Source organism: Zonotrichia albicollis, chromosome Z (genome assembly GCF_047830755.1).
Source record: "Zonotrichia albicollis isolate bZonAlb1 chromosome Z, bZonAlb1.hap1, whole genome shotgun sequence".
Classification (NCBI taxonomy): Eukaryota; Metazoa; Chordata; class Aves; order Passeriformes; family Passerellidae; genus Zonotrichia; species Zonotrichia albicollis.
In genome coordinates this window covers 21363355-21379764 of record NC_133860.1, presented here as the reverse complement: position 1 = coordinate 21379764, position 16410 = coordinate 21363355, and the positions used below count along the sequence as shown (strand labels likewise).

At 40.0% G+C, this 16410-nt stretch overlaps 1 protein-coding gene across 1 annotated transcript; it reads left to right on the top strand.

Annotated features, from left to right (window-relative positions):
• The first annotated feature begins 669 nt into the window (after positions 1–669).
• On the top strand, positions 670–13951 carry SLC25A46 (solute carrier family 25 member 46). Its single transcript, XM_005490431.4, has 8 exons — positions 670–1081; positions 2874–2916; positions 4177–4234; positions 4748–4825; positions 5526–5626; positions 8249–8305; positions 8763–8820; positions 11873–13951. The coding sequence occupies exons 1-8, from the start codon at positions 829–831 to the stop codon at positions 12449–12451; spliced, it is 1227 nt and encodes a 408-aa protein (XP_005490488.1). The 5' UTR covers positions 670–828; the 3' UTR covers positions 12452–13951.
• The last annotated feature ends 2459 nt before the right edge of the window (positions 13952–16410 follow it).

The following is a 16410-nucleotide window of genomic DNA, read 5'->3' as shown; positions in this document are numbered from 1 at the left end:
GTAGTGTGAAAGGGAAGACAGAAAAAAGGGGTGAACTAAAAAGGACGAGAGAGAAAGAGAGAAAAAGAAGGGATCACTGCTCCTGGTTCCAGCACTGATGCAGCTGAAGGGATGCCAGTCCTGGTGTCAGACTCTATCCACCTGCATCCATCCAGCCAGCAGGATATCCCGCGGGCACGCCCGGACTTGGGAGATACTTTCTATGGCCTGATTTCACCGTACTGAAGTGTTTCTCACTTTCTATGCAATCAGTTATTATGGGCAGACTGTTCAGTCAGACCATTTACGGAAATGGGTCGGAGGGCTTTGGGCATCCTGGGTGCTCTGTGTTCCTCTCCCGGCCCTCCTTGGCCTCATCCCCGCGCCTGCCGTGTCTGTGTTGTGCTCATCCCCAGGGTCGATAAGAAGGATGTTTTTCCTCGGAAAGTGCTGTCTCAGGTCGGCATGGCCACCTTATGTTTCTCCGGCCACCTCCCGATCTTTCTCAGGGCTCCCCAACGGGGGGCGGCCGCAGAGCCGCCACAGGGATTCCCACGCGCCCGCCCGGGCCGGGCCGTGCTCCGCCCGCCGCACCGCCAGGGGGAGCACTCGTCCGCCCGCCCCCCGCGCCGGACGCCCCGCCCCGGGCCGGGCAAGCGGAGCGCCGCCATTGGCCTAGCGCCGCGGCCCCGCCCCCTCGGCGGTCACGCGCGCGGCCTCACCGCGGCCGGAAGTGCCAGGGCGAGCGGCGGGTCCGGGTCCGTTGCCGCCGGTGCGGCCCGAGCGCAGCGCCTCCCGCTCCTCTCCCGCTCCCCTCGGCCCCGCCGGGCCCCCTCAGCCACCCCCGCCATGCACCCGCGGCGCCCCGACGGCTTCGACGGCCTCGGCTACCGCGGGATCGGCCGCGACGAACTAGGCCCCGGCTCCAGGCCCTTCAGCAGCGGCTCGGAGCTGGGCTCCTGGGTGACCAGCCCGCCCGACATCCCCGGCAGCCGCAACCTGCACTGGGGCGAGAAGACGCCGCCGTATGGGGCCGGGACCCCTCTGGGCGGCGTCGGCTCCAACGAGGAGGTCAACCTCGGGGTGGCCGGCCCCGGCGCCGGTAAGGGAGGGCCCGGCCTGGGCTAGCCGGGGGGCGGCCCCCGCCTCTCGCCGCTCCCCGGTCCCGCTGAGCCGCGGCTCCCGCCTCCCGCGAGCAGTGACCCGCCGGGCAAGGGCGGGCGGCGGCCCCGGGCTGTGCCGTGGCCAGGCCGAGCGCTGCCCGGCCCTCCTTTTTACTGGCGGTGCTGAAGCGCCGGGAGAAAAGCCCTTTAGAAGAAGTCGGACTGCTCCTTGGCTGCCTCTTGCGCTCCGGCACTGTGCAACTCCATGCAAAAATGGTTTGAGAGTGTCAGAGCGCGCCCGCAGCTTCTCGTTAAGCAGTGTGCAGTCAGCTTGCTCCTCAGTGCCCGTGTAAACAATCTCCTGCAGAAACACTCCGCCCTCTTTAAGGGCAGGAAGTGCTCTCGGCTCTTAGAGTGCTGCGTTATTGTGGTGGTGGTGGTACAGAGTGCGTGGCTTCTCTCGGCTTTAAAACATGAACTGCTGACGTAAACCTCCCCCGACCGCGTGTGATTGCGAGGGAACTGTGGGACTGGTAGGATTTAGCAACTAAGTACGGGGCTTTTTCAGTAATTGCTAGGAAAGTGAGTATAAGCCTCCATAAATAAAGTAATTTTAGGTCTTCATGAAACTGAGGTGAATTAAGGAAAACTTGCTGTATCTAGGGTACTGTATGTTGCTTTCTTTAAATAAAAGGAGCAGGTTATCGACACTCAAGTATCGAAAGATATACGAAATAGTAATTTACGTGAAATCGAATTTTTTTAGTAGGCAAGTCATTTTTTTTCTGACCAGTAGTGCAGTGTTTTTATTTAAGTGTCTTTAGAAATAGTACAGCCTTTAGCTGGACTCCATCCATGGATGCACCAGTTGAAGCACTGTTTAAGTATCCTTGCATAGCTGGAGACTACATTTTTCCCCCCTCTCTACATGTGGAAGGTGTGTTCATTCTGCACTTTGGAGCACTGATACGGAGTTGCTGTAATCACTGAATCCAGCAGCTGCAAATGGTATCTTACCGTGTTTAGGAGGGCTGCCACACTTGGGTGGAGCCCCACTGAAGTTACTTTATCCATGCCTTCAGACTGCTTGCACTCTGAAGTTGTGCAGTTGTAGGGCTGAGCATTAACTTTAAAATGCCTTTATGGTTCTGATGCTCATCTTAAATCCCTTCTGATAATTCCCAATGGGCAAATGTTTGTCTGGTTGCAGGCAACAAAGAGTTGAATTAATTACTTTTGTAATTCTCCAATAACTAGATTTTTGCAAAGGACTGGAGATAAACAGCTGGCTTGAAAATTTGCCTTATGTGGTTGGTTGTTACTTTATCCATGGCCTTTTGTGTAACTTCCCAATATTTTGTCTTCTTACTGTTTTAACATTATTTTCACCTCAATTATCTAAATTTATGTTTCAGAATTACTGTGAACTCATGCATGCTAAATCTTTCAGTAGTTGGTTTGAGTTGGATTTTTTAGATATTAAAATACTCTCTGTTTTACTGTTCATTTTTCTATGTTCTTTTTTTTCCCCTGTAAGAAAAGCATAATTTTATATATAAGAGTATGTACAAACTCAAATGCAGTCCAAAATGCAAATATTCCTGGGGGAATATTTGTTTTATATCCTCTGTAGCTCAGCTGCCATAAATATTGTGGTTTAGTGCTTGTAATTTTCTAATGCGAGTATAGGATAAAATTAGTTTTTCAGATCCTGTGCATGGCATTTTCTCTATTTTGTGATTATCACTGCTGTATAATCTGCTTTTGTTTTGTTTTTTTTTTCTTTTTCAGAGCAGTTGAACAGATTTGCTGGCTTTGGTATTGGCCTTGCAAGGTAAGAGTTGTATTGAGTGACAAAGCAGTAGTAAAGCTCGTATTTGTCTTATAAACCCTACATACGCTTCTACAATGTGTTTTTATTCCAACAGTCATAAGTAATTGAAATGTGTTTAGAAACTTATTGCCCCTACTGTTTAGGTTTCTGTTTTCTTTAACTGTTGCTCAAAAAATACATGAATGTAAGAAACAGTTTTTCATATGGAATGCCCAAGATGTGTGTACCCTGTCCAAGTAATCTGAAAGTAACACCAGGAAACTTTTTTAACATTTGCAACTTTTATTAATATTTTTAATCAATACAAATATTTCTTAAAGTGAAAATGTCTTCGAGTGTATTACCAAAGTATCCTCAAACCATAATGTTCATGTAACCAAGCTGGTCTGGAGGCCATTTTATTCTTATTATAGTGATTGTGTTGTCTTATTATTGATAGTGTTTTTGAGAAAGTGCTGAATTTTAAGATGCTGATGTCCAGGGAAAGTTTTACCTCTTTTGGTAGTAGCAAACTACAAATTAGCTCAATATTTTCAAAACTGCAGTATTTTTCTGTGCCACTTGTTTGTCGGAAGTTTAGAAACCTACCAGAGATGATTCTGTAGCTTGAGTTTGTAAAAATCCTGGATATTCTGCTTTTCTAATCCATATCCCAGGGTTGAACAATGTACAGGTAAGTACTCTGATCACTCAGGCACTCTGAGATGAAATTAATATTTTCTCTGAATGAACTAGGAATTCTGCTTTGGAAGTGAGAATTTTCCTGTGAAGTTTTGATTTGAAATATGACTTCTGGCAGTGGCAGGAGAATTGTTTTGGGTCGGTAGTGGTGAAAAGGTAGTCAGCTGTTACTACCAGTCCTTCTCTGGCCATCCTAAAGAGAGTCTTGATTATTAATACAGTATGCAGAATTAGCATAAAACTGGAACTAATCCTCTCGTCATTGTGGTTGTGGTTTGTTTTGTACCATGAAACTTTGAGGAGGATGAGATTAAGAAATTTTGTATGTTATTTGCATATAAAAATATGTGCATACTACGTATATATGGGGCTTTTTCGTAGTGAATGTGTGTGTCAGATTTCATGTAACTTGTTTCTTGGGAGGTTGTTGGGTAGCCATCAAAAACATGCCTTGTTAGTTCACTAGAAAATATATTGGTTTTCCAAGTATTAATCTGCTGTTGTTAGAGACAATTAACAAGCCTTTTCTAAGGAATTCTTAGTGACTTCTCGTGCATTAAATACAATTTTCCTTTGAAGCCTATTTACAGAAAATGTTTTGGCACATCCTTGCATTGTTCTACGCCGTCAGTGTCAGGTATGTCTTTTTTATTACCTATTCCAGTCAAGGCTCCTGTGTACTGTCATATCTCTGAATGAAAGTATGTATTATAGGAAGCTTTGTAATTTTTAGGGGGCCTCTGCTACATTAACAAGTGTTTACTTGTAGAATACATGTTTTCTGTTCTGCAGTTTAGCTTATTTTGAAAAATCTTGCTTATTTTTCTTTGGGCAGTGGAAAGCAAATTACAGCAAGTAAGTGTTGTGGGGTCTGCAGAGCAACTTTCAGATCCCTGTTTACAAGCAGGATGCTTTGTTTCATAGGTTCTGATTTATGTAAAGTTTATTTTTAAACTTTCATATGAATACTTAAAAGGGCTGTCTATTTCCCTAAATTTCAGTGAGAGCTTGCTCATATTTTTAGCTGATCTTTACAGAAATAAAATTCTTATATTTGAAACACCTTTATCCTTCAGAGTTGTATCGTCTGCAAGTGTTTGTATCGTCTGCAAGTGTGTTTCTAAGACTGCCATTGTTTATATTTTAACAGGTTAACTATCATGCACGGAATTATCATCTCACACCATTTAGCATTGTCAATATCATGTACTGCATCAATAAGACCCAGGTTAGTATTTGGTGGCAGCCTGTATGTGAGCACTGAGAGTACCTACAGCATGTGTGTACAGTGAAATCTGAGTGTTTATGTAGGTGGTGTTGTAAAGCATGGCTGTGCTGAGGGTTTGTTAGTTTTATAGTTACAAAAATGTGTCAAGAAGATCAAGTAAACCATTTTTTTTTTCCAGAAGTACAATACTTAGTGGGGAAAGATTTATGGATGTTAGAAAACAAAAAGTCCCTGAATTTTTTTTTTTCATTAGGTTTCTGAAAGATCATTAATCATTATGTGGATAAAGTTATTTTTGAAGTGACTCCTTCCAAAGGTAGTACTGAGTACATTTCCAGTTCTGCAGGGGGATGGCAATCCTTAAACTCACATCATTAGAAGGCAGGAAGAAATTCATAATTCTGTATATCTTATGGATGTACTTTTGACATGTTAAGCTCATTTTGTCCATAGAAAATCGTGTTAAGTTTATAATGCAGATTATTAACAGTGGGAGACGTGCCTCCAAAGTTATTGATAGGTCTTTGAAATTATTGAAAAACAAAAACTTCTGTGTAGATTAAAAATTAGTTGTTAACCAAGTTTAATGATAAAGTTAAAACAGTAGAATTGTAGCCCTGTGTGGTCTGAATTTACTGAAATTTTTTAATAATAAGTTGAAAATATTTTTGAGTTTTGTGTTGGATATTTTGACACACAGGGTCCAAGAGCTCTTTGGAAAGGAATGGGCAGCACTTTCATTGTTCAGGGCATAACCCTGGGAACAGAAGGCATCATCAGTGAATTTACGCCTTTGCCAAGGTATTGCATGTTTTTTTCCACTTCTAACAAATAAGTAAGTTGTTGACTTATTTTCAAAGTCTTAGTAAGGCTGTTTGAAAAATACTACTTCATGAGAACAACCAGACAATAAATAGGTGTTTCCAAACACACTGTGGTTGTCTTGGAAAAGGCGACTTTATAATCCATACATAGTGAGGGATTCTTTCTGGGAACTTTATTTGGCTTAGAAATGCTGTGCCAAATTGGTCTTTGGTATTCAACTCTGTAATAAAAAAAATCATAATTTTCCTCTTTTTTTTAGGTTTTTATTGTGTGGTAATAGCATTACCATACCTAAGGGGAAAATTCCTGGTCTTATTAATGTAAATACAGAAGACTTGCGCAGCTAATGAGTTAGCACTGACATTTTGCTGAATGTTTGCACTGTCCTTGGTAGGAGGGAGAATAGAATGGCCTGCATTAGTAAATGAGAAGACATGGTAAATGGGTGTCCATGTAACAGCAGCTTTGTATTTCGCCTTCCTTGACCAACAGCTATATGCACCTTGTTCAGTATTCTCATAACAAAGAGGTTACCACTAAAAATTACTGACTTTATTTAAAGAGGTATTCATCATTCTGCATCACAGTGTCAACCCTCTGCTGCAGAAACTTAGTAATTTTTACTAAAAATATTCAGGGACATGGAAACTACCCTGGGTTTAAAAAGAAGAAATATGGTTAGGATGAATCAAATACTGTTATGATGCATGTATCCAGACTAATAAAAGTAGGCATTTGCAAGTTCAAAAGCATTAGTAAAAGTATTTCATATTTAAATTGTATAGTGTGTATTTAAGGGTTTTGGTCAGCTCTGTTTCATAGGTAATTGAAATTTCCAGGCATGTGCTTTCCTCCAAGCGTGTTTTAGATACAGCTCTAGGGTGTGCTTAAGTTCATGAGATGTGATATAGTGTTTATATCTTCATAGTTCTGAATTCTCAAAAATGTAAGCAATGTTTTTCTTCTTGTGGGGTCAGTTCAGCAGTTTGGAAAGTAGGCTGGTGCTGCTGCCAAAAGAATCAGACCTTTCTGCTGGAACCAGCTCATTCTTTCCTCTGTGCTACTCCCATCTTTATGGAAACACAATGTGTGAACAGTCAGGAAATTAGCTGGACTGTGAAAGTGATCTGGCTTTCTCAGTGGTTTTCTCATATATGCACCAGCCCACAATTTTCTCCTGAATCTCTCTCTTCCTTCTTAATGGTGGCTTGCATCTTTGGGTGGTTACAGGGAGGAGAAGGTTATTGCTTGTAGCAGCAGTGCCAGCAAGTCTAATTTAAAAGGTTACTTAACTGCGTTATCAGGGTCCAAAGAACACAGAGACGTGAAATGTCAATTCTAATTCTCTGTTATAGTTACATGAAAGAGTACCCCTGTTTTGGGAGAGGAGCCCAGAAATGGGTGTGAGCGTTTTGTACTAGGCAAACTTCTTACGTAATTGTTCTTGCACAGTTATGCCTTGTGGATTGACAGATTAGGCTTTCACACATTAGTTTGGCTGTTTTAATTTTCCAAATCACTTAACTTTTATGGTAAGTGGATGTGATCCAAGTGTCTGAAATATATAATGGTAAAAATGATCTTCTCTTCCTGTTTAGTGATTGACCTATGGATTTAAAATGTGAAAGCTAGTAACAACACACAATTCTTCAGAAAGAGTAAAATCTTGCCTTTCTTGGATTAGGGTTAACTACAAGCAGTGTCTGATTGTGATTCCTAGACAACGAAGCTGAAAACATTATAGCTTGTTATTAAAAATGCAAGGTCTAGTGTGCCCAGCATTACAGACAAGTATCTATACCTCTAGATATTGGCCATATGCATTGTCAGTACATGTGGTATTGGAATGGTATCTGGAGCTAGGTGGATTTATATTTTCTGTCAAGTGGACTGTAAACATTTGCTGTTTGTATTTTGAAGTGCGTAACTAGAAGTACTATTTCAAGGAAATATTATTGATGTCACCTTTGTGTTAAATACATGGGTTTTCTTCTTTTTTATCAGAATATGCTAAGGACTGGTCATCGGACAAAAAACTTCAATTATGTCTATATGGAATTACTGCGCAATTTCTAGCCTGACCTCTTGTACTTGATTTGTTTTTATCTAACTGTACCTGAATATAATTTATATTTTCTTGAAAGAAATAACAACAGGGTAAACATAACCTAAAGAACAGAGGAGCACCACCAAACCAAAATGAAATAAAAATGATTTCTTGATAAAGGAAGAGTAGGAAGATTTTAAAATACTCCGTTTTTCCCTGAAGGTTGCTTTAAGCGCTTGTACATAAAGTTGCTACATAAAGGCAGAACTTAATAAAGTCAGTTGCTGTGAGAGTGACAAACATCTTATGAATCAATAACTGAATACTTTTTTTGATAGGATATCTGACAAGCCTGAAAAACTGCTTGAAGTTAATTAAAGCATGATTTATTAAATGTTTCACTGTGTCTTTCCAATATGAGAAATAGTTCACCATGAATCATAGAACACCAATATGAAAACTGACAGCAGGTTGTTGACACTCATGAAAGAATTGCTTGAGAATTACGTGTGGATGACTATTCATACTGTGGTAAATACTTCTCTTTTTAGAGAGCTTTCACATAAATGGAATCTCAAGCAGATAGGTGGACACCTTTTACTCAAAGGGTAAGTATAGCATGTATCTTATGTCTTACTATCTAAATATAATAAAACTACCAAATGGGCATACGTTTAGTCTGCTGCTACAAGATGCCAACAGTAATTTCTTGACAAGATGCTAATAGTACTTTTCAAATGTTGGTTTTTTGAACAATCTTGATTACATATACCACTTTCACAGGTTTTCTCATACTAGATCCCTGTGTCTATGGAACTCCACTAAATTAAAAGATTAAACTATTTTAGACCTTAATCAGTCTGGTCACATGGAAATAGAATTTAACTAAACTTTTGACTGGAGTTTACCTCAACTAGTTGGTCTAAATTTTAGTAATTGAGTTATACTTGGTTAGTTTTCTCTCAGGGATAATTTGGTAGATAGCTTTATGAACTTACAGGTGCCTGTTTGGCTGAAATTCTAATATTGTCGTTATGTTAATTCTTACATTGTTAATTTCTACAGGTTAACACATGTGATAGCAATGCCTTTTTATTCTGCGAGCCTGATTGAAACTGTACAGGTAATTTAAATATGTTTGGAACATTTTAAAAGATACTGTTAGACTTTATAGATTAGATTATGTGGAGAGATGAATCTTTGAATTCTGGTTTGTGTTGCTGTAGTTGCATTTGTTTTGCTTGAGGCTGTGTGACTTAGCTGAAATGGATGTTCCCTATGTAGTGTGTATCAGTATATCTTAATTCTAAATCTAGAATTAGAAAGGACATTTAATGTAGATAGTTAGAATATATTGTATATGAAAGAGTGACATGCTATATTTATGTGTTCCTGCAGATAAAACAGAAAGAAGTTTTTCTCAATCTCAAGTTTTTTAACCTTTGCTTTCCTAGGCATGTTGTTACAGTGACATCTGTCCCCTACAACAACTGTAAAGGTTTTTCCAGTAGTTCACTGGGGATTTTTAATTAAATACTCAACTCTACCCTCTCAGGACTGTTTTCATTCAATCAGGTTTTTCGTTTTAATCTTCATCTAGTTCTTCGTTAGCTACAAAAATTAAAATCTGGACCTGTCACTTAGAGTATGTCTTAGCTGGTTCTGTAACTGTGAAGAGTGGGCCATAGTGCTGTGTTGCAGACTGCCCGTCAGTGAGATGTTGCATCTCTTTCTGGAGAAAGGCAAGGGTTAGCTGTGCAGAAATGTCCAGGATAATTCTCCCAGCCCTGTCTGTGTAATGACTTGCTCTTAGATGACGTGACAGAGTCTCTGTGCAGCTAATGGAACTCTCTCTGTTGACTGAGCTCCCATATGGAGCATGCAGCATAGTCACTCTTGTGTCACCGAGTCATCAAAATAATAATTTTCATTTATAGCATGGGCAAGTTGTATGTACTGTCAAGACTAGTTTGCTGGTGTATGTGTCCAAAATGGTGTTTTTTCTGGGGAGAAGGCTGACTTCTGCCATTTTTCAGTTTCAGCATGCCTTTAGAGGCATGGACAGAGGCAGGATTCTGCTGTGGGCAGACAATCCAAGCTGAAATGAGCCGAAAGGTGCTAGGAGAGCTGTTCTATCTGAACTGGCTGCAGTATGGATTAACAGGGCAGGTGGGATTAAGCGTCTGTGCAGGGAGAGTTATAGACAGACTCTCAACCACAAACTCACTTCCTCTGAAGATACCTTGTATTTTAGAAACCGTCTTTCCTCCTGGGATCTCTGGTTTGGGGAATATTTGGGAGACTTAGCTGGTGTCATAATGGGAACCTGGCTGGAACTCAAATTCTTAATTGCTGGGGAATGGCCCTACCCTGACCATGCCATAATTTTGGAACTAGAAACAGTGGTGGAACACTGTTAATATTTCTGGAGCTCATAGCCAGCCACAGAATGGAATGCCATATATTGCTGCTCGTATTTTTGTCTGAAAGGATTTTGCATTACCTGTGGTGTTGGGCATGGGTAAATTTTTAAGCAATAAAAGAGAACATGATTTAGAGCCTGTCTTCTGTTTGCAAAGTAAGTATAAAGTTTCTTTGCTAGGAAGCAACTTAATAGGAAAACAATAAAAAAACAAAATAGCATCTCTCTTGGCCTTTTCGGTAGGTGATCTCTGTAATGGATTGGTTATGAAAATTCCACTGAGATCTGAGGATTTTAAGATTGGTAGCTTCAGCTGTGTACAAGTATTTTACTCAACAAGCGTGTGTATGTGTATATATTATGTATATATTATATATTATGTACAAAATGTGTTCTTGAGTTCCTGGAAGCATCATCATAAACTTATTAGAAACACAGCAGAGGTAAGGATAGCATTTGTGAAGATTTTTTTATTGTATTAATCGGTGCAGGGGAGCAGCTTGGCTTGCCAGGTTTGAATTACATTCCTTTGCTGCAAGAATGCAATGACCAATGGCAAGCCAGAAAAGTTCGGGATTGTTGGATTTCCTACTGGCAGGTTTATGTTGACTTTAACTGTCTTAATTCTGGTAAACCATGGTGTTCAACAGTGTCTGTTTGGCACTTATCCAAGTATACATTTCACCAAAATAGCTGTAAAGAGTGGAAATTTGTACCTATCACATTTTGTCATTAGCTGTTCTTTTGTCATTCGCATCTCAAACCTCATGGTGGCGTGTTACGCCAAAGCAGGAATGGTTTAAACTGCAGTGACTGTAGTGATGTGGGACAGAAAAGGAGTTGTGCTGCTTAACTTGTACTTAAAGTCTGCAACATCATTATGTTCTCAGGCATTTAAACTAGTTTCTCACCCACACAGAAAAGACCATCAAGGCTCTGCAGGCTGTTTAATATTTCCTCAAATACAGAGGAATATTCTGGTGGTTTATTCTGGTTTATTATAGACCACATGGACTCAGAGACTTGGACATATAGGAGAACACCAAAATCTTGAATTTTGGATGTAAACAACAGGATAAAACACTATTAGTAGGGGAAATAATGTTTTTAACTTAATGCTACCCTCACAGGTGGATTGTAACAGATTAAATAATTACTACAGAATTTTTATTTTAAGCACATGAACACAGTGGTTCTCTCTTCATTAAGAGACATCATGGGTAAAGAATACTACTTTAAATGCATATAATGCCATGAAAACATTCAAAACTGAAACTATTCAATTCATATAGAAAATGAGCTTTCAACACTAGTTATAGAAATCTTTACTATGTAGATTCAAGTTCAAAGATTATAGTCACAGTCTTTAAAGTAAAGGAATTTTGAATTAAATAAATCCTTCCTGATATTTTGCTCCAGATGTAGACATTGCAAGTTCATGACTGCTTTGCATTCTGATACTTTCAGCAATAGGCTGAAGGTTGCATATCTTTGTTAGAAACACAGATAACCGCAATATAAATTAAAAAACCCTCACTTCTTCAGGATGGGTTCATTCTTTAAAAAGAAGCTTGATTGAATGCTGTGAAGAGTGTTATAACAAGCGGCTTTTATTTGTACAGCTGTGTAGACATAATAGCATGCAAGTGTTTAATGCTTTTTAAAAGTTAAGCAGTGATAAAGTGTCAGAGTGGATGTCGGGTTGTTTTTGAACTGCTCAGCATGAGTTGTAACTCCTTGTTTGTTCTTGTAGAGTGAAATCATTCGAGACAACCCTGGCATCCTGGACTGTGTGAAAGAAGGAATTGGGAGAGTTGTAGGCTTGGGAGTACCCCATAGCAAACGTCTCCTTCCTCTGATGGTCCTGACTTTTCCCACTGCTCTGCACGGAGTTCTTCACTACGTCATCAGTTCCATCATCCAGAAGCTTGTCTTGTTTGTTTTGAAAAGGGATAATTCCCACAACCTTCCAACTGAGAGCTCCACTTCTGTGCAGAGCATGCTGGATGCGTATTTTCCAGAACTTATTGCTAGCTTTGCTGCTAGCCTTTGTGCTGATGTCATGCTTTACCCACTGGAAACAGTTTTGCACCGCCTTCATATTCAAGGGACACGCACAATAATTGACAATACAGACCTTGGCTATGAAGTGCTTCCAATCAATACTCAGTATGAGGGAATGAAAGACTGCATAAATACTATAAAACGGGAAGAAGGAGTGCAAGGTTTTTATAAAGGATTTGGAGCTGTTATAGTACAGTATACCTTGCATGTGGCAGTTTTACAGCTTACCAAAATTATTTACTCAACACTGCTTCAAAATGTTTCTTAATCTGTCCAGGTCTGGATCCAGCACATTGGACATGATTGACTTGCTAGCCTAGTTATTGTTTAAATGGCTTAGAAAGTGAACTTTGGGGAATCCACTCTATGGATTCTCCTTACACTGTAGAACAACTTGTTTTAAAAATGGGGATATAGTTTCCGAAGTGTAATTAAAAAAGACTGTTTAAAAATTACAGACACAAGTTGAATATGTCATATGCAGTCATACAAAGGGGATCAGATTTCAAATGTGATTGCATTGAGGATTTACTTTTCCTCTTACCAGTTCACTGACATAAGGAATGGATATTAATTGTTAGTATCTGCTTTGTAAGCATCACATCTGATATTTAATATGGACTGTTAAGCAGTTGAAAGGAATTTATTTTCTTAAGTTATAAGAACTTGCAATTAGGGGACTGATGGTCTTTTAAAAATGTTTCCAACTTCACTGTTAATGGAGCTGTGAGTAAAATATAAACTGTAAAAGTGACTTAAGTAGACTTAAATGTTATCATTTACAGGTTTGTAGAAGACTTATTTTGCTGCAGTGTGGCAGAAGATGACAAATAGGAATCTCTTGCTTTGTATAAAAACAACAAAAAATGGGTGTGGGGCAAAGCTGCACAGAATGTAGATTTGGCTGTCTTGCAGTTTGTTTGCAAGGCTTACAATAACTAAGTGTGTGAATAAAGCAAAATAGAAACTGATGTGTGCATGTGTAAGTGCCATTTTTAGTTGACTTTCCACTCACAACTTCAGGGTTTAGTTTTACTCTAATGCTCCATATGAGAGTGTAATAATCATACAAATCTGTGTAGTAGTAGTTGTAGTGGTGTTCAAAGTGTACAGAAAGCCTAAGAAAACAATTGGCTGTTCCTAGAGTTTTTATTTTGTTAGATTGGAGGGGTGTGTATAAAATTGTCTCCTTAACTATTTAGCGCTGATGTCTGTAATTTAAAATCTCTGCTAGTTTAAATATTCTGTGGAGCAGAGCTAAGTCTGTTCATGTGCAAGGGAACTATTGAAATAAATAATTTTTGCCCTCTCCCTCTTCAGATTCAGCCTGAAATGATTTTTAATCATTCTGAACATCCTAATCCTTGGTTTCATCGGTAACAATGGGGGTTGGGAGATGTTTTTTGCAAATAGAACAAGCATGTGGAAAGTCACTTTTAAATTATGAGAGGCTGCTGCTTTTTTCACATTCATGTGGCAAGTCTGTTTTTGTGAATGCTGTAAACTGATCTGCATTTTAATCATTAATCATTGTGTAGTTACCAGTTATGGAAAGTAGTCATGGTGAAATAATGCAAAGATGTTGCTCTTTGTAAGTTCTGACTTCATATCAGGTCTACTTTATTATTAATCTATAACTTTCATGTATTTTAAATGCCTAAGTGTTAAAATGGAAAGTATGGTGAACTTGGAAACTGGATTCTTTTGAAATACTGTTGATTGCAATTCTAGTGTATAGTGTATTAAATAAAATGAGAATTCACTGTAAGTATTATAAAATAATTCACCAAAGAGGCGTGTAAAGGAATCCTGTTTTGTGTGGTGTTTTACTGTATAGATTCCAGGGTGGCATTCTCAAGTTCCTCAATTTCATAAGTGCAAGAACGTGATGCGTTAAACTACATGCAAGAGCTTAGGTAAAATACTCAGTTCCTGGGTTGGTTTCTTGAAAACTTTATGAGTATTAAGATGGCCATGCCAGAAAGTCATCCAGACAGGAAAAGACCTCAGCATGTCGTGCAGTCCAGATTCCTGCTCGAAGCAAGGACAGCATTGTCTTATTCATGCCCTAGTCCAGTCAAGTTTCTAATACATGGAACTGGCCTTTTCAAATGTGTTAAATTCAGCTGTAGCCAACAATTTTATCACAATTGCCTTGAAGCAATAACTAAGTGCATCTTGCAGTCCAGCACTTCCTGTTGTATCTGTAAAATTGGCCAGCCCTGTTTTTCTAGGAATAAAATTCTAGGCCTTTTTCCCTTGTGAAATGGAGGACTTGCCTTGATATATCCTTCAAGAGGGAAGATGAGTTCTCAAGAGTGACACTAGAGACTGCTATAATATTTTATTGCATCAAAGACTTGCCTTCAATGCTGACAGTTTTGCAGTTGTAGTCTAGGTTCTCAGATCTACAAGCAGGGTGAGAAAGAATGCTGTCAGTGTAGAGCAGTTGTTCCATGGTGGAAAAAACCTTTTGGTTATGGCTATACTTTTTTGGTCCTCTTTCCAGAATGAGCATGTTTAGATTTTTCATGTATACTTTTTTTATCTTCCAAAACACATTTTGTCCAGAATTGCTAGGTTTTGCCCATGCAGAAATGTAAATGAGTATGGGCTGAAAAAAGTAACCTTTTAAATCCTAAGTGTTTCTGGTTTTCATTTGGATTTTAAATCTGAAGTACTGAATTTTTAGCTCACACAAATGACCAGTAGGTGGTTTCAGCTATAGATACCACTGAAAACTACAAAATACTGAATTGTCTGTAGAAAGCTTGTGGTGAAATATGAAGAATTCTTATGCATAAGAATAAGAATTCTTATCAAGAATTCTTGCTCTAATTCTTGTGCCTGATGCAAATAATCTTTTGTACCTTTTCTTACTACATTTTTAATACCTTAAGAGATTTCAAGGAGGTCAGTGTTCCTGAAGAAAGCCAGATTCTGATGTTTTCCCCTCGCCAAAGCATTACATGGCTTCTTATCCATGTCTCTTACAAGGAAAGCCTTCATGTCTCCTAACTGACAAAGTCCAGGCAGAAAACTTTGAACTATGAGGCCTCCTGGAAGCAGGCAAATATCTGCCTGTGTTCTTTCATGGACAGCACACAGATGACACTTGGCTTTTAGTTGTGTTGCAATGGAGGTTTTAGATCCAGTGTTGGTGCCAATACTAAATTCTCCAGGATTGTTCTAGCTGTGTTCATTCCTTTTAGCAGATCTCCTCTGAGGCACACATGATTTGATCTGCCTCTGGGCACTGCAATAATGTGAAGTGTCCAGTTTTACAGATCTATGCAGAATTTGTAAGACTCAAAATTACATTATTTTCTTAGCTCCTCTGACTTTAGCAGCAAGTTCAAAGCAAGTATATGGAAGGTATTTGTCTCACATGGTCATTCAGCTGGATATACACCTGCAGCTACAAACAGAGAGTGCAAGCATAGAATATCCTGAATTGAAAGAGACCCACAAGGATCATTGAAGTTCAGTTCATGACACCCCAAGAATCCCACTAAGTACCCGAGAGCATTGTCCAAACCTTCTTGAAACTAGGTGCTGAGACCATTTCCCTGGGGAGCCTGTTCCAGTGCCCAAACACCTTGGAGGCAAGAACCTTTTCGTAATACTCAACCTGAAACTCCCCAGCACAACTTCAGGCCATTCCCTTGTTTTCTATCACTGGTAACCAGACAAGGTTAAATGTCTGCCCCCTTCCTCCCATCACAAAGAAGTTGAAGACTACAATGGGGTCTCTCCTCAGTCTTTTCTCCAGGCGGACAGACCAAGTGACCACTTGGTCACAAGATACTCCTCATAAGGCTCTTCCTTCAGATCCTTCATCACATTTATGGCCTTCCTTTGGACACTCTTTCATATCTTTATATCTATCTTATATTGTGGCACCTAAAACTGCCCTCAGGACTCAAGGTGAAGCCACCCCAGCCCACAGCAGAGTGCGACAGTGCCCTTCCTTGCCCAGCTGGTGACGTTGTCCCTGATGCCCCCAGGACACGGATGTCCCTCCTGGCTGCCAGGGCACTGTTGCCTCATCTTCAGCTTGCCACAGACCAGGATCTCCAGGTCCCTTTCCATGTTGCTTCTCTCCAGCCTTTCATTCCCCAGTCTTTCCATCCATCCAGGGTTGCACCATCCCAGGTGCAGAGTCCAGCATTTTTCCTTGTTGAACTGCACACAGTTGGTGATTGCCCAGCCCTTTGATTCATCGAG

Bases quoted from the DNA above. Each gene is read 5' to 3' on its own strand.
- SLC25A46 (XM_005490431.4), top strand. From the start codon at position 829: ATGCACCCGCGGCGCCCCGACGGCTTCGACGGCCTCGGCTACCGCGGG. The intron at 8,306-8,762 runs GTAAGTATAGCA...TAATTTCTACAG, and splicing joins GGACACCTTTTACTCAAAGG to GTTAACACATGTGATAGCAA. The intron at 8,821-11,872 runs GTAATTTAAATA...TTGTTCTTGTAG, and splicing joins GCCTGATTGAAACTGTACAG to AGTGAAATCATTCGAGACAA.